Here is a 26,427-nt window from a genome sequence, read left to right as displayed (position 1 = left end):
TTTGGGAAACTTTACTTCATATTTTGGACATATTTATTCTTTTCATCAGAAAGGGTCATTTGGATTTTGGGTGTATATATTGTGTACATACTGCAAATAAATGTATGTTAAGCTTTTATATTTAAAATAGAGTTGTGGAGGTCTTTATCACAATTGAATAGAAATATACATTGCAAATTATTGTGTACACAAACACACAAACTCGGGCCCAGTCTTATTGTATTAACCACTCCAGCTTTTATAAATTAAGTACATGAGACCTGGGTTACATATGAAATTATAAATGCTTAAGAGTGACACGCACTAACCCACGGGAATATGCATCGTTGTCTTGGCATAATGTGTTCAATGTCGTATGGCTTTCGAATAGCGAGGAAGTTATTTATAGAATCAGATGCTTTGATCTCCAAAGCGTGTGCTTTCTAAGTCATGCTAGCATGAAGCATTTCAAATCCTCAGCTTTGTGAAGAACAGCTGTGCTTTCCCACCTTCCCATCAGTTGCGTACTCGTGATTGAAGTTATCACAAGGCCAGTTCACGAGAATGATTCAGCCTTTGATCTGTTGTCACTTAAATCAGATTAATGAGACACGTTTTATTGATGGAGCAGTGCGGCACATGCCATTTTTTTGTGGTGCTGTCCATTCAGTCCACTTGAGAGATAACTGGCTGAGCATTTCTCATAAATTGTATTCTTGATCGAGACATGAGATGACATTTGAACAGTGCGGCTCTGTGTGAGTCATATAGATGCATAGCATAGGGAGGGCCAAACATTGAGTCATGAGAAAGAGATGCCGCCCTTGTGTTGTCGCTCAGCCTTTGAAATGTATATATCAGGAAGTTGCTGAAAAGGGTATTATTTGGGTTTCCATTAGCTCCTTCTGCACTTCTAAGACTGTGTTCACACTTGTAATTTTGCGTTATTTTGCTTCACTTAGCAACAAATCAGACCAATCTACCAAGTTAAAAGCATCACAAGCATGTCTGCCATAACTCAGCTCTCCAAAACAGTAATTCTGTCTGTTGAACTTAAATGCACTCGGAGGATTTGTGTTTATACTTTGTTTTCACTAGCTGAGATCTCACAAAGAGCTTCTATGTCCTGATAAATGTAATACTGCTGTTTTTACACCGGTCTTTGTCTTTGGCACAAGACGCAGTCACATTTCAGCACAACAGAACGGAGAGCGGAGCCACCTCAAGCCAAAGCGATCTTTGTCCATTTGTTTGGTGATCGCCGGGGTTTAAATGATAGCATTCGCACTTGATCAAATGAACCAACCAAACTGCAGAATGCTGCAGACCTTTTGCTATTATTCAGAGACAACTAGAACCTTACAACTGAATGTTATTTTAGACAACTTGAAACTGTATGAATTTAATATTGTTTTCCCCCTCTCCTCCCCCCACCCACCTTTTTTCATTACAGGTATCACAGACCATCATGTTGCCCTGTGTCATTTTGGTCACCGTGTTTTTAAAGGCGATCCGATGCCAAGATTCTCATCCCTTACACCCGTCGACCTCAATTAGCGAGTCTTGTGACTCCTTGTGCTCCTGCGAGGCAAAGGACGGCATCCTCTACATTAACTGCGAGCAGAGAAACCTCAGCAGCATCTCCCAAATTAAAATTCCGTCAGATGTGCCCTTCCACCTGAACCTTTATAAAAATGACTTGGTTGAGCTTCGCACTGAGGAAATGGAAGGGCTCAAAAATGCCCTTTCGCTGCACATCGGAGGTAATAGCATACAAGAATTAGAACCAGGGGTTTTTAGTTCTCTTGGTTCTCTGAAAAAACTCCACATCAATAGAAATTTCCTGGTCACACTCAAAGAGGACACTTTTCAAGGCCTGGTGAATTTGGAGTTTCTCCAAGCGGACACAAATTTCATTCGGGTCATTGAGCCTGGGGCCTTCAACAAACTGATCCGCCTCAAGGTCCTAATCCTCAATGATAATTCCATGGAGTTTTTACCAAACAACATTTTCCGTTTTGTGCCTCTCACCCACCTGGACCTACGTGGCAATAAGCTCCAGACTCTGCCTTATGTTGGGTTTTTAGAGCACATTGGTCGGATTATGGAGCTACTCTTGGAGGACAATGACTGGGTGTGTGACTGTGACATTTTGCATTTAAAAATCTGGATGGAGAACATGAGGGGCCAGTCTGCAATCGGGGAGGTGGTCTGCAGCTCACCACACAACCTCAAGGGCACCATCTTAGCTAAAGTCAAGCGGGAAATTCTCTGTCCATCCCACGCAGATATCAATTTAGAGGAACCCTCTAAGTCATTGGATATGGTTGTTACGCCCTCATCCAAGGGGGCGCAGATTCCCAAGTTGACTGATGCCAAAGACGACGCCAAGGAACCAACACCGTCTCACGTTCCGGGTAGTCCTTGTGTAGAGCATTGTTCTTGTCACAATCACCCTGTGACGGGGTTTGTGATGCATTGTCAAGACAGAGGAATTCAAAAGGTTTCGGATATCGGAATACTTCAGCAAAGCCCCACTAAAATGGTCATGACAGGAAATATGATTCAGAAACTGTACAGGTATGATTTTGTTACATATGATGGGCTGGAATTGCTCAATTTGGCAAACAATAGGATTGATTATATCGACAATGAGACTTTCCTCAGCTTAAGCAGTTTGAAGAAACTGCATTTGAACGGTAACCGAATTGAAAAACTTTACTCCACAATGTTTGTGGGGCTCCACAACCTCGAATACTTGTATCTGGAATATAACCTTATCAAGGACATCGCTCCAGGCACATTTAATCCCCTGCCAAACCTTAATCTGTTATCATTAAACAACAACCTGCTCAGCTCTCTTCCTGCACAGATATTTCGCAATGCACCCCTCACCAAATTAAATCTGAGGAAAAATCTGTTTATGCACCTGCCAGTGAGCAACGTGCTTGATCAACTCGACTCATTAGAGCAGATTTATTTTGAGGACAACCCGTGGGACTGCAGCTGTGACTTGTTCAGCCTCAAACAGTGGGTGGAAAAACTGAGAAAAGACACAGTAGTGGGCTCCATTTTGTGCCACACCCCAAAGAAAGTGATGCAGGCTGATCTGAGGAGCTTACGTCACGAAGTGCTCTGCACCGGTTTGGGAACCCACTCTTTGGCTCCAGATGGAGAGGAGAGCGTGACTGCTACACTGGGCCCCGACGGCTCTGGCAGAGGCTTGCTCAGCTCCCTCACAGAAACCGTCCCACTCTCTGTGCTCATCCTTAGTCTTCTTGTTTTAGTCTTAATGATAATATTCTGCTCAGCTGGGCTGGTTGTTTTTGTTGTGCATCGGCGGCGCCGCAGAGCAAAAAGAAAAACAGCAGGAGAGCATCCAAGAGAAAACAGCAGCAACAGCCCCATACACTTACATTATAGCATGTATGGGCAGAAAACAACGCACCACACTCTCACACAAAGACCTGGATCTGCCACCTTGTATGAGGAGAGATCGCACAGCCCCATTGTGCAGATCTGTCGGAACCCAACGTACTGCTCTCAGCAAAAGGAGCATGACGCAGATCTGGATTATAGCCTAGACCACCCGAGCTCCAAGAATCATGTTTGTCGAAGCATCATGGAGAAGGAGAACACGTCTCCTCTTACAGGCAATCTGGGCTCAAAGTTCAAACCCATGCCAGGGGAGTGCCCGGCTGAGTTTCTTACGCTTGGGGACCCTAACTCCTTGTATAGGAATATTTTGGAGCGGGAGAAAGAGCTGCAGCAGCTTGGAATTACAGAGTACCTGAGGAAAAACATGGCCCAGCTTCAGCCTGCTGTAGAAATGCAAGTCCCACGGCACCAGGAGGAGTTAAAGCTAATGGAGACAATTATGTACTCCCGGCCGCGCAAGGTCATGCTTGAGCAAACTAAGAATGAGTACTTTGAACTCAAGGCCAATTTACATACTGAGCCAGACTACTTGGAGATTGTAGAGCATCAAGCTGCGTATAACTGAGCTTCGGCAGAACGAGAAATCACATGTGACGTTTTGAAGCAAGTGCCTTGGCCCTCTTTGCCCTCTTGTATTTTCCACAGTGTGAAATAGCTGTAACGGGCACATCACTTTAAGTCTAATCGTAGCACAGAATGTAACTGCGCAGTTTGTCATCTGACAGCCACGTTATGTAGCCACTGGAAGGTGTGATTTTTGGCCAAACGTAACACAGAGAGGCTATTTTTTTAACCCATGCAGTATCCATGGCTGCCAAATGAATTGATTAATAAAGACTCCGCCCTCTGCCAGCCCCCACCCATCCTGTCAGGATAAAGCAGATGTTTGAAAAACAGTGAATCTGAATCACCACTTGACCTAGAATTGCTGTTTAATCAGTCTATACTCACTCCGGGTTTGACCTGATTACACCCTCTGTCAGCATAAGCCAGCTGGATTGCTGGAACCGGAATGCTCATTGTGCCATGGGCCATGCGGTGTATGTTGGGTGGGGGGGCTTACGGGTCAGCAAAATATCAACTGTACATCAGAAAAACAGAAGCATGGGGTTTTGTGCTTTTTCTTGTCAGATCTTCAAAATGCAATCACAGAACATTTATTTATTTTTATACAAATGTATAATATGTCAAAGAGAGGAGGATTTCTTTGTCTTAAGGAACGAATATAGCACTTAGAAGTACGGTACATAACCATTGTCTTGTCGAATGCATTGCACTAACAGATGCCACAATATGGTGCATGACAATCAACTTGACCCTGCTCAAACTCATCCTCTCATCCCCAAACCCTGAAAAGAGCCCCCAATTATGTATGATCTGAACGTATGTTGGCAAGCGGACTGTGCTTGGTTTGTTACCTGATAATGCTTTTCCCATTTGTCAGTGACTGACTATCCCAGCTTGGACATTGTTCAGGATTTATACCCCAAACGCGCTCTGTGCCCCTTATAAACATTAACACAGTCCAAGTAAGCACACACTCTGTAGCTTTTCTACCTAATTAGATTGGATTATTTATTCTGTACATCTTGTAAATAGTCATGTTGCATTCTATCTTTTGGTTTTGTGTGCCTTCAGTGCTGTACAAAACATAATCAGAAGTTGTAACTGATGAGCAGAAAATAAAGAATACGACAAACATGGACATGCATATTTGTATATACAATAACTCCCTATTTTAAAATATTAACTCTTATTTGTGCAAGAAACTGAGATGAGAGGAAAGCGTTTAGGAAGAGGTTTTATTTAAACTTCAAATCGTGCCAACTGATTCTATGATTATCTTTTGTGGATGGAAGACATTACTTCAGGTTTTCAGGCTTTTCTTCAGGTTTTTCGAAAGTCCTTGGTTTGGTACGGTAGACTTGCTCCTTTAACCAACCACAAAGAAATAACGACATTAAGTCAGAACTCCTGGCTAGGCACGCATACGGGCCGTGAGTGGGAAGTGAGCGTTCAATCCTTCATGAATGACAAAAGTAAAACGATGAGGGGCGGCACGCTGCACGAAAATAAAATGTTCAATATTCTCTCAAGCATTGATGACTGGCCATTAAGGATTTCTGTTATTGCAGTAGTGCCACTGTTGATTCAGCTCTGGGAATTTGGACTACATATAACCTAGATCAGCCACGTCCACATGTTGTCAGCCTGCGAGCTATTTTGAAAGTCCCAAAGATCTACCTCCTACTGTAAGCTTAGAGAATATATATATTTAGAATATTTATAATTATGAGTACTGCAAATTTCAGTGCATAAGCCGCACCCACTAAATTTAGAGAAAAAACGATTTGTTCATATATAAGCCGCACCAGTCTATCAGCCGCACGTGTCCACGTCATAAAATGACTTATTATGGCATACATGAGTCCATAAGGACCAGGCAGCTCTTTATTTGACAGGCACCAATCATGAGTTATGAAAAAGATATGAAATGAGCTATGAAAAATCTTACGATGAGCTCAATATAGCAGTCTGACTCATGGTTTCATTTTAAAAATATAAAATTCATCACACAGCAACTTAACACTCAAAAGGTACATAGGAAATATACATTCCACGTACTAATACGAGTTTAAAATAACAAACAGCAGCTATTTTAACGTCTACCCATCATGCAATACTGCCAGAACAGCAGTCATTGAACGACAAGCAACATATATAGATGGCGCAGGAATGCTTCCTCTGTCCACCAGAGGGAGCCAGAGGAGGCCAGGGCCCAGAGGGAGGCTGACATCATTATAGCGCCCCAATGAATGCATTGCTCAGACACAAGGCCTGATTGGAAAACTTTTACAGTGTTTTTTTCATTTAAACTTGGTATTGGTACATGTATATTTCGGAGGAGTACTTTGTAGCGTTAAGTTGCAATGTGATGAATTTAGTGTTGCTCTTAGTATGATGACACCGTGAGTTGGACTGTTATATTGTTGTTATACTGTTATATAAAATGACCTCCTGCCAATGGGTCGACAAGCTCATTGTGAGTGCACCGATAGCTTGTGATTGGCTCCTTCCAAATAAAGAGCTACCGTTTCCTCACTGACTCGCAAGCAGCACAGTATTTAAACAATTAGTAGTAGTTTTGAAGTAAAGGAGATGTCACAAGATTAGAATTTAGCCATAGATTAGCCGCACCGCTGTATAAGCCGCGGGGTTGAAAGTTTAAGACAAAAGTAGCGGCTTAAGCACGGGAATTTACGGTATTACTGTGCATGAATGTACATTGTACATGTATATCAGGGGTGCACACACTTTTTCAGCATGCCAGTTACAAGTCAAAATGATCTCTTACTATAAAACAGGAAAACATTTGACATATATCAAATCTAACAGGTAAACTTTGAAACTACTATGACAAATACTAATTATTAGTATTTTACATTCACAGTTTCAAAGTTTACAGGTCATCCAAATAGTTGAAATCATTCAAAAATTCACAATTCAATGCAATATGGAAATTAAGATAATTCCTCAATAGTACATAACCTCAGTAGTATGTCAGTCAAAATAGCTATGTAGCATTCAGTATACACTCAGTTCATTCATTACATCCAGTTGGCATTTGTCATCAAACATATACAAGAATGAAAAATGATTATGCAAAAGACAATGCAGCCGAAGTCAAGGCAACATATTGAAAAGGTTTCAGCAATGGGGACATTGGACACAATGGTGGGCAAGACATGCATTCATGGTGAGTTTAAGTTTACAAAATGGACATCCAAGTCGTAGGTTTTTGGATTATTTCGTTAATCTGTTTCTGACAAACCAGGCACAAACTTCTGCAAACACTAATTTGGTCATCCCCCCCGCCATTGTACCCCTGTTTTCCGCGCGATGGCTCAAATCTAGTCCTTAATCGCACAACAATGGCTGTGGGGGGGCTGGAGTTAGCCAACACATTTTCTATAACAATTGATTCGGCAGAAACTCTTTGTGAGAGCAGCACATGTATCCTCACAGCGAGAGATGTGAAACCACACACATACGTACTGTATTTACAGCACCGGCATGCAAACCACACGGCTGGGGATTGACGTTTATGGCCTCGTGTGCTTCACACAGAGGCATGAAGGATGCACTGCAGCTCTGCAAAAGGTCAGCAATTAGAATAGTATGCGCTATGTAAAAATGGTGAACAAAGCACTGTTTTCCATTTTAGGGGGACTAAATGATTTATTGGGCAAAATTAAAGGAAAAGGTCCAATGTGGAGCACTTGTAATAAACCCACTAGGGAATTGCTTAAGTAAGTAAGCCTCCAAAAGATCTTGGTTTTGCCAGGTAGATGCCATCTTAAAACTTTATGGAGGGAAGGAAAGACCTTTCTGTTCTTTATCTTTGATCAACTGCAAAGGAATGCACGTGACCTTTTAACTCTTGAAATAAAAGTACGTTTATTAAAGGGAATCTTGTTTGAAACAGCATAATTGTTCTTTTTTGTTTGCTGATTGATCAAGTGGCCATTAATTTGGGCTTAATCAATTAATTGATTGATGAGCTCTGGTAATTTGGACTACATATAACTTAGATTATAATGTGTGTGTGTGAAACAACGGCGCGGGCTCAGTAAATCACGGCCTGAGCGCTGGCATGGATCAAAAAGTTGAAGGCTGTTTTTTTACTTCCATTTGGGCCAAGGCTCTGATGGAGGCAACGTGTCAAGGCAGCAGCTGCACAGATTCTCTAGTTCAAACTCACTGCAATTAAATACATTGTTTTTATGTGGAAACTCTTCCTTTTGTTATTCAACTTACTCAAGTGTGACTGAACCCAAGTTGGCGAAGTCTTCCAACAAGCGCACATGATCCATTACAAACTAGCGGGGCAGAATAAAACATCGGCCACCCGCTGTAACCATTCGCCTGTGGTTGCTTTCCATCACAGACAACCCACATCCTGTCCTGAAGTAGAAGTGTTTGGTTAGGATTCGTGTTTATTTGTTTTTTCCCCCAAAATATCTAGACATGTTGATAACAATTTACAAATAATAATACAAATAATGAAATAATACAAATAATGTAAATAAGAAATCCACAACTGCTAAATTAGGTGAGTCGGAACTAGGGCTGCAACTAACGATTATGTTCTTGGCTGATTAATCTGAACCTTGTTGTTTCGATTAATCGAGTCATCGGTTAGACCTTAGACAGACCAAATCAATATGAACCAAGCACAAACAGTTAGTGGTTTGGTCCGCAACATTTCAGAACCGAGGCAAAATTGTCAACCACTTTTCTCCAAAGTGAAAGCTGATGAATGTGAATATCTTGATTTGGCTAAAACACAAAGATAATAAGTCTACTTTCATGGCTGACTAAGGAAATTAAAAAAATATTCACATTTGAGAGGATGAAATCAGAAGATATTTACATTTAAAAATGAAGAACAATTAATCTAATATAAATAACAGTTGTCAATTAATCACTGAGTCATTGTGGAGCTGCAACAAATTAATCAGACTCCACAGACTACATCTCGTCAAGTAGTTTGGGATGATTTACTGGGGTAAATACAGTGGTGTGAAAAAGTGTTTGCCCCCTTCCTGATTTCTTATTTTTTTTGCAGGTTTGTCACACTTAAATGTTTCAGATCATCAAACAAATTTACCTACTTGGCCCTGTGTGAACAAGTGCTTGTCCCCCTGTAAAAACATAACTTAGATTAATTGAGATCTATCAGTCTGGAAAAGGTCATAAAGCCATTTCTAAAGTTTTGGGACTCCAGCAAACCACAGTAAGAGCCATTATCCACAAATGGCGAAAACATGGAACAGTGGTGAACCTTTCCAGTAGCGGCCGGCCAACCAAAACGACCCCAACAAGGCAGCGACCACCCCACAACAATGTCCAAAGAACTGCAGGTCTCAGTTAAAGGAAAACTGCACATTTTTTGGAAATTTTGTCCATCATCCACAATCCCTTTTCTGTGCGTTCTAACAAGAGAATATGAGTTAGTATGAGTCAGCTAACGATGCACGTCATAGGAGGTACATATATCGACTATGAAGCCCTCTAAAAAAACCTCTAACATTATCATTTTATATACTGTACATGTAATGATCATTAGCAAGTGTATTGATGATAACATGTAATACTCGCATTATCTTGCCTTATTTTGATGATTTAAAACAAATATCGAAACGTCTTTCCTAGGCACATGGATTTGACATAGCCCATAGGAGCTAACGCTACTTCCGTCAACAACAGCATCATAGAAACAGCGACGACACTTACAATGTCCGCTCTCATTGGGATGGTGGTGTCTTCCAGCACAAGACTTGTGCTCCAGTCCTCAGGTAAAAAGTGCTAACAGCAAACGAGCATCTAGCTAAATTGAGAGCCAGTAGTATCCACTCTTCTATTTGTCCTGTTGCAGTGGCTTGAGGCGTTGTGAGTGACGCTGAACAAGCGAGGCGTTGTGTTACTCCGCCGGATAAATATAGTTTTCTGTGTTATATGCTATAATAAAAATATGGTTGTAGCTTGGTTAGTACACAGGTCAGTTATTTAAATGGAACACTGTTGGTGTTTTTTGTTGAGGCTTTACCGTCAAAATAGGTACCTCTCATGACGTGCGTTGTTCGCTGGCTCATACTAACTCGTTTTGTCTGGTTAGAACGCACAGAAAAGGGAAAGAAATATGTGTTCATGTTTTACATAAGGATTGTGAATGATGGGCAAAATTCTAAAAAAAAGTGCAGTTTTCCTTTAAGGTCAGTGTTCATGACGCCACCATAAGAAAGACACTGGGCAAAAACGAGAGTATGGCAGAGTTCCAAGACCAAAACCACTGCTGAACAAAAATAACATTAAGGCTCGTCTCAATTTTGCCAGAAAACATCTTGATGATCTGAAACCTTTAAGTGTGACAAACATGCAAAAAAAATAAGAAATTAGGAAAGGCGCAAACACTTTTTCACACCCCTGTAGTTATTACCATGAACCCTTAAAATGGAAATGCTCACATTGATTTAAATGTAAAGCAATGCTCAATTAGTATTACAAAGGAATAAGTCACCCGTGTCCTTCATTTTTGTACGTAGTTTGCCATATAGTTGTATATAGGCATGTTGTATAAACTTATTGCATACAGTAGTGTAAATGTAGATGATATTGTTTATATTGTTTGATGTTTGTAATTTATTGCTATTATTTATTCACTTACTTACAAGATTTTTATTTTCTGCTGAAGGTATTTATATTGTACTTCAAATTTCTTTGTATTTATTTATAATTTGTTGTTTTACTAATCAAAAACAATGCCATTCAGTTTCTTTTGTAAGTGTAAGTAAATCACAGATGGAGGGGGGTGCCATATAAAATCTGGCCTTGGGCACCACTTTGGGTAGGACTGGCTCTGTTTCGCTGCATATGTACAGGTCATCGGGTCAGCACTGTAGTCGAAAACATAAATTGGCAAAACAGGCTTAATGAACGTGACCCTAGAAGTGCAATTGTTGTAAATGTAAACAGACAAGTGCACCCACGCGAATGTAATATAGGTACAGTGCACGTCCCACAAGAGAGCACTTTTGTGCCGTTTTATTTGTTGGACACAGTGTGAGCGTGTTGAGCATGAAAAGAGGTTGGAGGCGACACGACCCTTCAAGAAGCTGCTTCTGCTCGTGGCAAATGCCTTCTTGTAATTGTGCTGTCAAAAACGTTTCTATTAATATTACAAGACAATGACCCATTTAAAACAGGCCCGGGATGTCCCACTTGGACCGATGGTCTTTTGTGGCTTGAGATGCCACAAAGACGGAGCGCGGGAGCTGCCCGCCCGTCCGTCGGCGGGATGATAGTGCAATTAAACTTTTCACCGTGTGCCAACATCAGTGGGACAGCTGCGCTTGTTCATTTAATCCAAAGACGAGTCAAAGCCCGGCTTCTTCTGTCGGCCTCCCTTTGTCCTGTCAGTCCAAAAGTAGATCTGAGTCACATCAATTTGAGTTCTACAGCTTAAGAAAGCTGTACGTCTCCCGCATGAGCACTTTTACATCTTTGCTTCTTATTCTCCCTTGTATTCCTTCGAAAAATAATGCAGTGAAGATCACTGCAGAAGGTGACTTGAATAAACTTAAATATACTTTGTTTTTTTGCAAAACTTTGAGAGCAATCATCTGTCAGTGACCAAAAGGAATGTTATAAATTTAGTGGGAAGGCAACAAAAAAGGGATGGCATGAGAGATTGTTTGGGATGAAAATACACCCAATTGCGTTACACGTTTTGCCGTATATATATCGCTTCACCAATGATTAAATAGAATTTGGATGTTTTCCCAAACACAGCTCAAGCACACTTAAATCACATGGTCATAAACTACATAGCAGAAAGCCCTTGTACTCTGTATCCCAAAATCAAGAGCAGCACTGACTTCTTAGAGCTCCAAAGGGCACAGTAAGTGTGTGTTGAAGTAATGTGTCAGATGTGACATATTCCTTATGACAATAGTTCTCAAGGGCCATGGGTGACAGCACACTAATCTTTTTTACTCATGTCATCTCACAAACTGCACATTTAAGCCATTTGGACACAGAGGAAGCACATTGGCACAACAGTGGTGATGGCCCCATTGCAGTATATGCAATATGCAACGATAGGATCTCTACAGGAACAGAAATTAAACAGTTGCTGGCAAACAGTCGCATGCATCATTACCAACGATTCCTTCTTCCGATAGTCTTAAAGCGTAGCTCTAGAGGGCTTTCAAGCCGTGGTGCAAGTGGTTAAATCAGACAGTTAGGAGGCAGTGTTCAAAGTACTTCCATGATGGTCCTTTTGCTGTAGGTGAAAAGCTGGAAATACATGAAATTAACTTGGTATGTTTTAGCTTGATGTTTTTAGTTCATTTGGATCTTAAGTTTGGTTTACGCTTGACGCATCCGCGAGGTCCGCACGGCTCCGTGCGGCCGAATTATGTCACTTTTGCAACCACACCCCTCCGTCCGGCGATCGCGCGGCCAAAATTTTACAGGAAATTTTCTAACTACACGGAAAAACATGGTGGACGAGCAAGAGCTCCTGGTGGCGGAGGTTGGAAAATACCGACATCTTTATGATTCGGCTCGTAAAGATCACCGCAATCAACAGATTTTTTGGCGAGAAATTGCTGCTTTGTTTATGTTCACGCTCGTCGCCACGTTGTAAACAACAACGCTTTCTACTTCTACTCTGGTGCATTGTTGCAGGCGTGCCGTAGACGCCCTACACCGCCCCCTATCGTCTGGGAAAATATGGGTTAACAGCGGGGACATGACGCACTGACTGTAAATGCTGCAAAAGTTGTCTTTGCCTGATTCCGCGTGTCTCATTTCATGCGTCAAGCAGTCGTTTATAGCGGTTAATTGGTTCCAGACCTGGCAATAAATGAATTTCCGCAGTATAGGACTCAATTTTAATAAATTGAATATATTCCTAGTTAGAGCATAGAAAACATATGACTTTCTAAATATGTTTTTTACATTATTAGAGCCCTGTAGACATGAAACAACACCCATATGGTCACCTTTACACTCCTATTATTCACTGTTTACAACACATTGCTCAACTCTTATGCTGCAGGGACTCGAGACGGCCACTAGCTAGCAAGCTAGTGAGCTAAACAGTTAGCCTTGAATTTATTTCTTCTAAACTAAAGATGCCAAAAACTTACCACTAGTGATGTGTCGGTTGCGGATGTATTGGCTCTAATAAACGGCTCTTTGAAATGAACATTGGGAGTCAATTGGGAGCCGATTGTTTTTTTCTCCGTCTTTTTTTCTTTGAAAAGGGAAGGTCATTGGTCAAGATGCGTGGCAGTGTCCACACTGAGCAGGGGGAGAGGCGGGGTTAAACCCACGCTGTGTTGCTCTTGTAGCCAATTTGTTTGTGAGGAATTTGCATAAAGAGATTTGACCTATTTTGACGTGAATTTGTCCATTGAGATGGGTCTTTGTTTTTGCATTTGACTTATAATATAAGATGAGAATATATTTTTGCAGCTGCTCATTGATGTTTGAATAAACCAATGTAAGTAAACATTTGATGTATTTTTTACAGTAGTAATTTGTTTTACACAATACACATCATTTGGTAATAATTTAAGACAAAAACAAATCTGAGGAGCCAACGGAGCCGGCTCTTTTTAGGGAAAGAAACAGGCTCTCTAAAAAGAAACCAAATTTCCATCACTCCTTACCACTTCCACAAAGAATGTGAGGAGAACCTTTTTTTCACTCTATCATGTCGGACCTGCCATGGCTTACTTCACGACTTCATGCAGTGTTAAAAGGTCACTGACATGATTGATCAACGTTGCTTAAATATGTTGAATATTTTAATTTTATAATGTAATTTTTACAAATTTGTCGTTCGCTTTCAAAAAATCTAACAATGTACAACTGTACATACAAATATATATAATCATTTCCTGTCATTTATCTTTCTATTAATAAAAGTAAAAATGGGCATATTTCAGACTTAGTTGCAAATGGTGATTAATCATGATTAATTTATCTTAAACTGTGATTAATCAGAATAAAAATAGATTTTATATAGAATAGAATCAATAGAATTTGACAGCTCTTATGTAAATAAATATAGGCTAAGGGGGTAATAAAGATGGATGTTTCGCTGTCATACATGTGGACAGATGGAGAATATTTTGTCGTAAAATTGGGGTAAATGGTTTTTGAAATGCAAAGGTATCTTGATGAAATCGGCTAGTTTGTGGATTTTCCTTCGATATCCGTGGTGGTGTGTCAACCACTGACAGATGTGTCCGAAGAGTCAATCCAGGATTGAACGTGACCTAACAGATGTGACTCACAGGTCACGTCCCACATGTCTGGAGCTTTCTCGGCCTTAGAGATGCACCCACAGCGTGGGTCTGGTGCTTAGGTGATTAGGGGCCTCCCTTGGCGGAATCACATAATTCCTGAAGTCGCTTAAATGGAATTACAGGCAGCGCTTAATCTTATGGATTATGGAGAAGCGGATTGCTCTCAGAGAAAAGGAAAACAGATTAAAGCTGGAAAAAAAACAACAATTAAAATGAGGCTTGCCTTTATTACTTGTTCCTTTGGATGTTTTCCTTGAATGAATCACCCAAGCGACCATCTTCTCCTAACTTTTGCATAGCCAGCAAGTGTGTGAAGTTAGTATTACAAGTTTTTTTCACCTTAGGGGAATTTAAAATTCACAAAAAAGACTCACATATGAGCATCCTTGGCTCTGGGCTTCATGTGTTCCTTTTTTTGTACTCTTGACTTTATAAGTCAAAACAATTAAATCATTTTCCAGCCATAGGCCTGTGCTGTATGGAGAGGAACAAGTGTGCAAAGACACACTATGATTTTGTTTGCCACAAATCTGACATAGTCCCCCCTCCCTCCCCCAAAGATCTGGGACACATTAAATATTTATTCCAACTGTGATTTGATGGTAAAAAATACATAAAAAAAATCCAACTCAACGGGTAGTTGCAAGCTGCACTACATGTACTGCACAAGCTGTCCGTTGCGGAGAGTTTGTTTAACAAGAACTCACTCTGTGTTTACCTCCTACTCATTTTGTATTCTCCAGCAGGCTTTGCCGTGCATTCAAGAACAGGATGCATGTGGCACCTGAATAAAACGTCACCACTGGAAAAGGTTGGGAGAAAAACTATTTTTATGATGACGGTGTTGACGTTGTCTTGAGTGCCTTGCCGCACGCATGCAAGCGAGCCCTGGCCTGTTTAGGAATGACGGCAGAAAGGCCCCCAGTTTGAGCGCGGCTTGAAGCGTTCTTATCCACAGAGCACGCTGCGCCCTCACCAAGGCCGGCGTGTGCTTTCCTATACCACCCACCACAAATCTCCCAGCCGAGGCTAATTTGTTCTCGGTGAAAACTTCTCACCCTCCTACATTCGCACACATTCGCCGGCCTTCCACGAATCAGCTCACCACATTAGCATATTGTTTGTGATGTTGGTGTGAGGAGATACTTATATATTCACAGTCAACTGCAGTGGATCAATAACTGGAAGCCTCCACACTTTCGACCACACTTGAATTTGTGCGCATGTTGCATGCGAGCCTTTCAGCACTGTAGGCTACACTGCAGAAATTCGGCTGACATGGTGAATCATGTCCAACCCCCTTGCAGCAATTTGGGCTCTTTTTTTTTCTCTAACCGGATGTGTCCAAGGAGTGAACAGGACACTACTGTTCATGCAAAGGTGGTCTTGGCAGGAGCTTTGAGCTTGCTGTCAGTTTGGTAAAAAGAGGCTGCAAGCCCCTGTCAGTTTTGCCTCCTTCTTCCAGTCCTATCTTTCATACACTCAATCTGTCTTCTTTTCTGTTTTCTTTTTCACCCCATACTATCTGTCCCGTGCTCTTCCACTTCCAAGCCCTTCCACATGGCGCATTTTTCTTTCTGCTCCATCCCCTCTGGCTATTTTTAGCCGTTACTTGAGAAATGAGAAAGCGCCTCCTCGAACTTTATTGGAAACTTATTATGAGTCATGCATCACCATCAGAAAGTTAGAGGAGTAAAGCTCTACAGATCAAATCTCTTTGATACGGAGGGGCTTATGTAGCAGAACCGGTCCCCAAGCCCTCCTGGAGGGATCATGGATACGATTGCACAACATCTAAGGTTTATTGGCTGCAAGCTTTTTCCTCGCTTTAAGACGTTTGAATCACTCAGGCATTTAAACTATGTCCTGGTAGACAGTTGCTGTCAATCACTAGCTGCATGCAAACTTCAAAACCCCGGGGGGGGACATTTTCTCTCAGCTCGGTCTCATCGTTTTATGCAAAAAAACACTCAAGCATGTGGCCAAGTTGGGCAACCCGTAGTGTAGAACCTCAGGTTAATAATGAATGACTGAACTCGCTGATGACGCTTGCCATCTCGCTTTTGCCAAATAATGAGGATCACTTTGTCTGTCCCAAAATGTGGGTATTCAGCCAATGTGGTGCCTTCGGTGAGATTTTGTATTCCATCAGCAATTTAAAGGAAAACTGTACTTTTTTAAGCACTTTGCTCATCATCCACAATCCGAATGTTATCCGAATGAACAAACGACGATAATTTATTGATACGCAAGAGTATGTGAATGGGGTGGGTGGAATCCTTGGTGAGCAGTGCAGGGAACAAAGCAGCGGGGTGAGGCAGGGAAGAAGGTCAATCTCACACTAAAAGTCGGTAACAATCTGGTGATGTTTCCGCCTCCGGGCAGGCATTTAAGGGATTTGCCATCAGATGATGCGGTGATGATTCCACATCAGGGTCTTCTCTGAGTTACACATCAGGATAGTTGGTTAATTTTACTTAATTTAACTTTAAACTGACATCTGATTGCACACTGCATTTTAAGGACATGGCAACCCCATGTCTTCTATTATCTACGTGAACACCCTCTTTGTGTGCACACTAAATTAACATGCTATTAGTATTTATCACTTCCACTTTAACCGGCTTGTCTTCTTTTACCTCTGAGCATGTCTGCTAACAAATCCATGCTTGTTATACTGTGTGACATGATTAGCAATTTTATGCATAAAAAAAAGTTTGCTTCATTTGACTTTCAAGGACTTTGCGGTTCATCACAAAGACATGCTAAAATAAGTATTGCATAATTTTAATTGCATTATACATAGCAAGGACTACAGGTAGGCAGAGTTGTGCTAAATTATGGATAAAATATGGAATCCCCACAATAAAAAAGGCACCACAAGGTTATGCATACTTTGATAACACCAAGGGGACTTTTTATGATCCGGCCCCACATGGAACAATGTCTTAAGGTGACACTTACTCATCTTTCAAGGGCCAAAATATGGCCACCACAGCATGACAATGTCAGCTGTCAGGTACACTTAAGGAGTAATGGTGTTGGCAGGTTGCCTCCACTCAATACAGTGTAAGCGAGATGAGGGGAGAGAGCTAACAGCTGCAATATAATTCACAATTACAAGCCTCATGGTTCAGTGCCAATGTATGAAATTAAAATTTTAATGTGCAGAGCGTCAATAAGGTGGTATTTACAGCTGCTTCATTTTATCGCCTTTTTCAATTGAGTTTTCTTATGCTAATCAGCATCTGTGTCCTAAGTGGATTCACGCAACAGTTTCATCGCAGTTGTCCCTGGAGGTTTTAAGGAAGAACTGTTGAATATTTTGAAAGGAACCTGGCAAAGGATGTCCAACAAACTGACATGGCTCCATGCTGTCACTTCTTTGCAAGTCTAAGGATGATTGCTTCATATCACAGCAAGTCCCCTTCTGATGTCACACGTTCTCTGAACCTGCTGACAAAAAAACAGACAATGGAGTCAAAATTTTAAGTTGAAGTGCACTCAAAACTCAAACTTGATAAACGTACAATGTTGAGTTCATGAAAAATAGTGGCAAATAAAACCTTTGTCGGTGATAACAATCGTGATGATTTCAACACCATATGACTGATAGATATCAATACATAATTTCACTTTTTATTTACATCTAGCAAGGGTACAATCGGCCGAAATGAGTTTCCTCCGAAGGGTGGCTGGGCTCTCTTTTAGAGAAAGGTGAGGAGCACTGTCATCCTGGAGAAACTCAGAGTAGAGCCAGATGAGGTGGCTCGGGACTCCCTGGGGAGGTGTTCAGGGCACGTCCGACTGATAAGAGGCCGCAGGGAAGACCCAGGACACGTTGGTGAGACTATGTCTTAGGATCCGCCGAGAGGAGTTGGACAAAGCAGCCGGGGAGAGTGAAGCCTGGGCTTCTCATCTTAGGCTGCTGCGCCGTGACCCAACCTTAGATAAGCGGAAGAAGATAAATAGATGGATGGAGGTGGAAGTATGCCTGCGAATATTCTCATTCATCCAGGTCATTGTATTCTCAGGTCATTCAAACGATCGCAACTGGACTGTTCATGTTGTCTTTGAAGACGTGCTCGAGTCTGCTCAAAGACTAGAGCTCAAAGACAACCAAACAGTCCAGATAAAATGAACAAGGAAGTGAAGAAACAAGAGTGGTTTCATATTTTTTCCATGACTGTATATAAGCCACACCGGACTATAAGCCGCACATGTCCATGTCATAAAATGGCATATTGTGGTGCACACAAGTCCGTGAGTACCAGGCGGCTATTTATTTGACCGGAGACAATCATGAGAAAACTCACAACAAGCTTATCAACCCATCGGAAATTGTTACTCATTGTAACAGTCTCTCAATTTGAACGCAGTCGGATAGTTGAGCTGCATAAGCAACGCCATACACCCACATTTGGAGTGACTTCCCCCAGTGCCCCGATCACAACTGGCACCACTGTTGCCTTTGCAACCCACATTTTCTTTTGTTCTTCCTTCAGCTGTGGGTATTTTCTCTTTGTTCGTGGTACATACCATGCAGGGGCTTTCCATGACAGCCCATCTGGCTTCTCACCGGGCTTCTGTTGTCTGAAGCATTCACTTAGCAGGTCATCCTTGGGGGCCATCTTGTTGATGTATTCCACTGTATAACTCAGATCGACATGGTTTATCTCCCAAGGACTGAACCACTGTTTGTGTAACACTGCACTGCATTGTTTCATCAAATCAGAACAGTTTATTTATATAATGTGCCTCTCAAACACATCATGTGGTACGTTCAAAAGCAACTTCTCATCTACAGCAAAGTTCAGCTTGCTGCAAAAGGACGTGTGACTTCCTCAAAGAGCTTTTCAAACCTGCTGATCATCAAGAGTGGAAACAATAATGAGATAACTGTGTGGATGCAAGCTGCTCGCAGTTTGACATGTGATTCATAGAATCTGCTGTGTGGTGCGAGGCCGCAAGTTAATGCACCCTCGGGCGGCCAGGGGAGGTATGTGGGCGACCAGAGTTCACAAACAACATGTTTAAAATTAAACTTAAAAAAGCTCGGATTATGCTTGAGCATAATCACCTTCTAAATGAATCAGGATGGAGGAGCATATATCCGAGCTCAACAGGAGGTGATCTGACTTTTACAACAAAGTATCAGAGCTTTCCCTGGAGAAGTCCAGAACAAAGTCCAGAAATGTTTTTTCAGTGAATAAAATATGTGAATAAATAAATGTGACTAAGAAGTATTTGATAACAATTTGAAATATATATTTTTTAACAAAGTTAATTATTCTCTTCTTTTTCTTGTTATTTTCTTAATGAGTAACCTCCATGCATTCATTTCAGTTAGTGTCGCGGGGGTATGCTGGAGCCTATCCCAGCTGACTTTTGGGGGAGAGGTGGGGTACACCCTGGACTGTTCACCAGCCAATGGCAGGGCACATATAGACAAACAACCATTCACACTCACATTCATACCTATGGACAATTTAGAGTCGCCAATTAACCTAACGTGCATATTTTCGGAATGTGTGAGGAAACCGGAATATCGGAATAACATGCAAACTCCACACAGAGATGCCCAAATGGAGATTTAAACCCAGATCTTCCCGATCTCCTAACTGTGTGGCCAACACGCTGACCATTAGGCCATCGTGCGGGTTTTGAAGTAACCTGTATCAACAGTAAAAACTCCAAAGGAGTCTGTGCCTTACCACCCATGAACCTCACTGCACGTCACTGCTCAGATGCTGCAAAGGGGCGGACCAGTCAACCGTTCTGTCTTTCACTGGTCGGTATAATGGCCAAAAGGCCCAATCCTTACCTTTTCTCCTGAGTAAGGATAGTGATGCACCAAGTCAAACAAAGCTGATGCAATAATAATTCTGTTTTTAATGGGATGCCAGAGTTAGTAACCTTGGAGGTTCATGTCTTACTCTCCATTGTTCTCCAGAATATGTGGAAATCCAGCATCAAAACACCCTTTTCATCTGAGTAAAAATGATCAGTTTGAGCTGTATTGAATTATCTTCGAGGCTGGAGTGCTAACGAGGGAGGTTCTCTCTGGAAGACAAAGCAGAAGAAAAAAAACGTGCATGAAAAGCAGCTCATTACTGGCACTATCCAGTACTGTATCATTACGGATGCATTTTCAATATCAAGGCCTTGTGCTATTACGTGGCTGTCATGGGTTATCCCAGTAATGGTCCTCACTGTCTCTCAGTGTCCTTAAGACGGACACAGAAAGTTTGCGACTCCTTTTTCCTAGACCGACCCGGAAGGACCCGAGAGCCAGCGTCTAAGCGGCGCTCGTCGCGACACCTTGTCATGTGTGCGCTCTCTCTTAAGATGTGTTCTCACGGCGCGCCATATTAATGTGACATAGATTGCAGGTGGATCGCTAACGAAGGCGGGGGGCCATGGTGCACAGTGGCAAAAGCTTCTTGGAAGCGGGGATGTCTTTCTTATTGAGATGCTGCAAATTGGCTGATTTTCAGTAGGCTGTGGGATAACACTGTTACATCACTGTGTCTGTGGAGACAGGAATGAAGAAGAGAAGCACAGAGTTGTAATTTTACTGCAAGTGGAGGCTCTGAAAAAGCAACCAACAACTCACCAGAGCTTATAAAACATATTTCCGTACTCTCCCAAAGACACACATTTTGGGGGAACACTTCAATTTTGCCTGTTAAAACAAGTTTCACATCAAAAGTCAAACACATCATTTTATTTTCCAACCTCCTCAGTCCACTGTGTATAATCCATTTTAGGACTTATTCGCACTGTGTAGCTTCAGGCTGAACAGCGGGCTTACGGAAGTGGGACGAGGGAGCGTTTGTCTTCCTCCTCCTCCAAGTGTAGTCACGACTTCTCAGGAAGGCCAACTCAAGCTCGCTGTCCTGTCCTACAACTCAAAATGCAGAGAACAAAACGGGAGGAATATAGTAAATATTTCAGGATGGGGGCCTTCCTGCGCCAGTTCTTGCTCGAGGTGGAGCTGGTGCATTAATGAGTGATGTTGGCTTCTGGTATCTGAATTATTAATGTTAGACACTAAATAAATAGAAAAGCTTGTTGAGGAAATTGTTTGGTTCCCACTTGGCTGCTTCCAGAGGAAAGAGGGTGTCAGAAGCTTCATCTGAAGCAAAAACATTAATCTCAGCTACACTCAAAAGCCAACACATTAGGAACGCATGCATAATGAGGCCCAATGCAAACACTGAGTCAATAATTGTGCTTTCCTAAGATAATGATGCTCACTGTTTACTGACAAGGCCGGTGTATATACATCTACTGTGGTGGTAGTTTCCCTGTGTCATTCTGAGAGCTGTTTCGTGGTTGAAGAGGCCTACTATTAGTAAAAATATATGCATAATTAAGCAAATTGCACGTGTTTGTTTGCCTAAATTAAGAGTTTTCAAGCATAAAAATAGCAAAATGAAATAAAATACAGATATAAGCCATTAAGAAGACACATTCAATTGTGAATGTAGTATTCTAAATTGGCTACCATGTGTGTGTAATTGTTTGACGAGACAAGCACCAGACTCAATCGCCGAAACAACAGCCTTTTATTGCAGGTTTAAATGATTTCACAACAGGCACAATAATAATAACACGGACTGCGGAGTTGAACTGACATAATGTAAATTATGTCACCTGAAACACCATCTGGGCTGGCAAAAAAACTTGGAGAGTCATCTCTCGTCACCGATCGTGAGTGTAAGCTGGGTAGGTTAGTTTAGCAGCACGTGCTAGTACGGCTGTGTTTGTGCGACTCAGGCTGTGTGAGTGTGTTTACTCCGTGTTGTGTTTTACTGTCTATTAATGAAGTGATCATCGACGACGTCTTCCTTAACCACAAACACGGGCATTGCAGTTCGTTGAGGATTTTGCAGCAACGTGTGCAGAGGCTAGCATCCCATTCGAAAAGTTAGCTGAAATACCGGGCAAATTACTAATCAATAAATGTAAAGAATTTTGCATTTAATATACAGACATTTTACTCACTGACACAAAAAGCACTCTATGGTGGTAAAATAAGTGTCAAAAGTAAAAAAAACAACAAAAAAAAATTATTCTAAAAAGCTAAAACGAAATTTAGACAAAAATGAAACACAATTTGGGAAAAAATAAAACCGATTTCATAGTAGTGATCCTATTCTCTTCAGTCGTGAGTGAACACCATGCCAAGGATTTCAGCGATCTTGTCTTTGGGTCACTGTCAAGAGCTTGTGGTTATAGTTCAGGGTAGAAACAGACTACTAGAGACCACTCAAAAATAACAACCCACCAGAGATAGGACTTTTCTCTCAACCCAGAGGGTGAAATTCTCTCCTATTCCAACTGAGAACCATGACGCGATTGGTGATTGGAAGATGATTCAATTCTCATTCAAATTACTTCTGAATAATTGGCAAACAGTCCCAGCAAACACAAAAGCCCATTGATGGCATGAGGACTGCACCATCTGCAAACAGCAGGGACAAGATCCCCAGGCCATCAAATTGGACACCCTGCATGCTTAAATGGCCTAATAAAAATCATGAACCAGTGACAAAGGGCAGCCTTGGTGATGTTCAAAGTCCACTCTGAACAAGTATGACTTTCTGCTGGTAATGCTCCCGTTTTCCTGAGACAGAATGACCCAGACCACATGATAGAAGGAACACGGTTGAATGCCTTTCCCAGTCTGAACGAGGAAACCCACTCTACCTGGGGGACTCTGGTGAGGGTAAAGAGCCGATCCAGTGTTCTGTGGCCTTGGTCATTCTTTGTATACACAAAATTAGCATTTAATTAATTCCTAGCTCATCATTTTACACACGTATACAGACATATACATATTTAATCGGAGAGGCTATCATCAATTTACATCGGGTAGGAAATTAGAAAATGACTAGGAAATTAGATTGATAAATTGTAGAATCATGTCACGGACAAATCCAAGATATACACATACCAGTCACAACATTGGGCACACCTGCTTCACAGTGAGATTCAATACTAAAATGTGTAATGGTGTCAAAAAGACAATAATTACTAAGCAGATTTTGATTGGCAGAAGAACAGTATTTAATTTTTTTTATAAAGTAATCAGTAAACCGTAAATGTGAATTTCTATTAGAGATCAATAAAGTATCTATCCATCCATCCATCCATCCATCCATCCATCCATCCATCCATCCATCCAATCCCTCATTTATCATGGTTAATTGGTTCCAGACCCGACTGTGATAAATGAATTTCCGCAAAGTAGGATTCCTTATTTATAAATGGAATATTTTCGTAGTTATGGCATAGAAAACCTGTTACGACCTTCTAAGTATGTTTTTTTTTTACATTATTAGAGCTCCCTAGATATGAACTAACAGCCATATAGTCACCTTTACATTTGTATTATCCAATATAGTAAATATAACCAGAGAAAAAAAGCCACTTAAGACATAAATAAAACTCATGTTCGTGTGTGTCGCAGTAAATGCGTCCCGTGTGGAGGACACAAAGAGGCGTCGGGGGTTCAGAGTTGAATTTTGGCTTGTCGTGGGTTACGACTGCAACAGCATTTAAAAGTAGAGTCGTTTTTTATTGGCCAATTCCACAAATTCCGTCCACCATTCTGGAAGGCTTTGAGGAAGACTTCGGACACACGTTGATGTTTTCCCAGGGGAATGGGACATGTGGAGGTGGACAAGGACATGAATGTATGGAGTTCCCTGCTTAGACTGGTGTCATGTGACCTGGATAAACGCCTGAAAATGGATGAATAAATGTCCTCAAATGCATCTATGAGCCACCCAGGCCTCTTTCCAAAGAAGAAGAACCTGTAGCAACCCACAGACCGCTCATTAAAACAGAGAAGGTTTAGCACAGGGTTTTCTCCTCACATAGAACCTAATCCTTTTCTGCTCTCCCCAGACTGTTTACTCTCCCACAACTAAATATGAATTAATTTTTCATTTGACACAGGTGAATTTAGCTTTGCAGGTTTGAAAAATATGTTTTTCTGTATTTTTTTCTGAAGTTGTTGTGATTCCCAAGTCTTGCGGCACCTCGCACATGAAACCCCCTGGTTTGGCATATAGCTTACAGCCGTAAGCGACATTCAAGACAACCGTTTTCCCCCTCCTGTAGTGTGTTGACAAATTATAGTCATACGTTGTACAATTTGTTGTTTTTAAACATCAACAACCAAGCTTTGAATCCTCTTACTTCATGTAACTTCTGGTGTATAGACATTACAGGGTGTTGCAATATATCACACAAAGCCAAATATATGTACAGAGTTAATCCTGACGTTTCATCAGATACACGAAGTCTGGCACATTTGTTGACATCACACATGACACATGACACAGTGCAAAGCTTTGTGCAACAAGAACTGGTAGGCATATTTTTCATATTTTTCATTTTGTTTTTCTTCAGCCATTCAGAGGTGGACTTGCTGGTGTGTTTTGGATCATTGTCCTGCTGCAGAACCCAAGTTGGTTTCAGCTTGAGGTCACCAAGGATTTTTTGGTAGACAGCAGAATTCATGGTTCCATTTATCACAGCAAGTCTTCCAGGTCCTGAAACAGAAAAACAGCCCCAGACCATCACACTACCACCACCATATTTTACTGTTGGTATGGTGTTCTTTTTCTGAAATGCGGTGTTCCTTTTACGCCAGATGTAATGGGACACACACCTTCCAAAAAGTGGTTGGCCGATCCTGGGAAGGTTCAATGTTCCAATGTTTTTGCCATTTGTGGATAATGGCTCTCACTGTGGTCTGCTGGAGTCCCAAAGCAGTAGAAATGGCTTCATAACCTTTTTCAGACTGATAGATCTCAAATAATCTAAGTTTAGTTATGTTTTAACAGGGAGACAATCACTTTTTCCACACAGGGACATGTGTTTGGATTTTTTTCCTCCCTTAATAATAAAAAGTTTCACTTAAAAACTGGATGTTGTGATCAGTTGTGTTGTCATTGACTAATATTTAAATTTGTTTGATGATCTGAAACATTTAAGTGTGACAAACATGCAAAAAATAAGAAATCACACCACTGTATATTCATTGTATTGATCACAAGTTTATGGATATAGAGCCAACACTGATGGCTTGATTAAACTGCCAGTGCAATGCACTACAAACAGTGTGCTGCTGGAGTATTTATGGACCTGACAAAAGCATTCAATAAAATTACTTCTAACATTTTAATCAACACATTAGAAAGGTATGGCATTAGGGGGTTGGTTCTGAAGTTGGTGAAAACCTTCTGAATGAACAAGAAGCCATTTGTGTAGCTAAGTCAGCACACATGTTCATGTTTGGATATCGTTTGGGGCATACCCCAAAGGTCAAGACTGGGACCAGAACAATTTATTTGACATACAAATGACATCTGTAAAGTAATGAAAACAAGACCAGTAGAAATGAGCAAATAAAAAGATGGTTTATGTTAGTCAGTAATTGCAGAAAAGACAAACACAAATACAAATACAAATACAAACAGATGTCATAGACACAACAGGTGCAAGAAAAAATGATAAAATGAGCTGGAAACCTCATACTGTATCAAACACAGCACACTGTAAAAGCGGAGGTGTGGACTTGAGTCAGAAATGAGTCACAACTTTCGTGACTTTGGACTCGTCTTGACAACATCATCAAAGACTTGAGACTCGATTTGGACTTTCACATCAGTGACTCTGGACTTGAGTCGGACTTTAGTCTGCTGATTTGAAAATACTTGAGATTTTCAGTGAGTGTGTTGAGGATGTGTCCCCATTCAAAGTATTCAACTCACGTGACCGTTGTGTCTTTTAGAGAAATAATCTGCCTCATTGACTGCATCTAATAACGTCTGATCAGGTTAAAGAACAACGGGGGTTAAGTCTCGTGTGCACTTTCACGCACTTTGTCCCAGTAGTGGTACGTAATTTTGCATGCCAATGGCATGCCAATGAGTAAACTGGTCATTAATGGGTGTGAAGTATGTGTAAACTGTTTGAGGTTGCGTGCCAGTGCACAGACAACATTTTGAAATGTTCATAATTTGTGGCACGGTTCATTTCCGCGGACGCACCGCGACCTCAGTCGAGCTGGAGCGTGGTCATTTCGTGCCAATGTGCACCATTTTTG

General features: G+C 41.3%; 1 protein-coding gene across 1 annotated transcript in view; it reads left to right on the top strand.

Moving 5' to 3' along the window:
* slitrk6 (SLIT and NTRK-like family, member 6) overlaps positions 1–25,867 on the top strand; it is a 41,981-nt gene extending 16,114 nt beyond the window's left edge. Inside the window, exon 2 of the mRNA XM_054780104.1 lies at positions 1,433–25,867. Coding sequence (XP_054636079.1) covers positions 1,448–3,982 — 2,535 coding nt within the window. The 5' untranslated portion in view covers positions 1,433–1,447 and the 3' untranslated portion in view covers positions 3,983–25,867. The remainder of the gene's footprint in view (positions 1–1,432) is intronic.
* Positions 25,868–26,427: the final 560 nt, after the last annotated feature.

Source organism: Dunckerocampus dactyliophorus, chromosome 1 (assembly GCF_027744805.1).
Source record: "Dunckerocampus dactyliophorus isolate RoL2022-P2 chromosome 1, RoL_Ddac_1.1, whole genome shotgun sequence".
NCBI classification, from domain to species: domain Eukaryota; kingdom Metazoa; phylum Chordata; class Actinopteri; order Syngnathiformes; family Syngnathidae; genus Dunckerocampus; species Dunckerocampus dactyliophorus.
The sequence above is the reverse complement of the archived record's forward strand: the minus strand, read 5'-3'. Positions and strand labels throughout refer to the sequence as shown.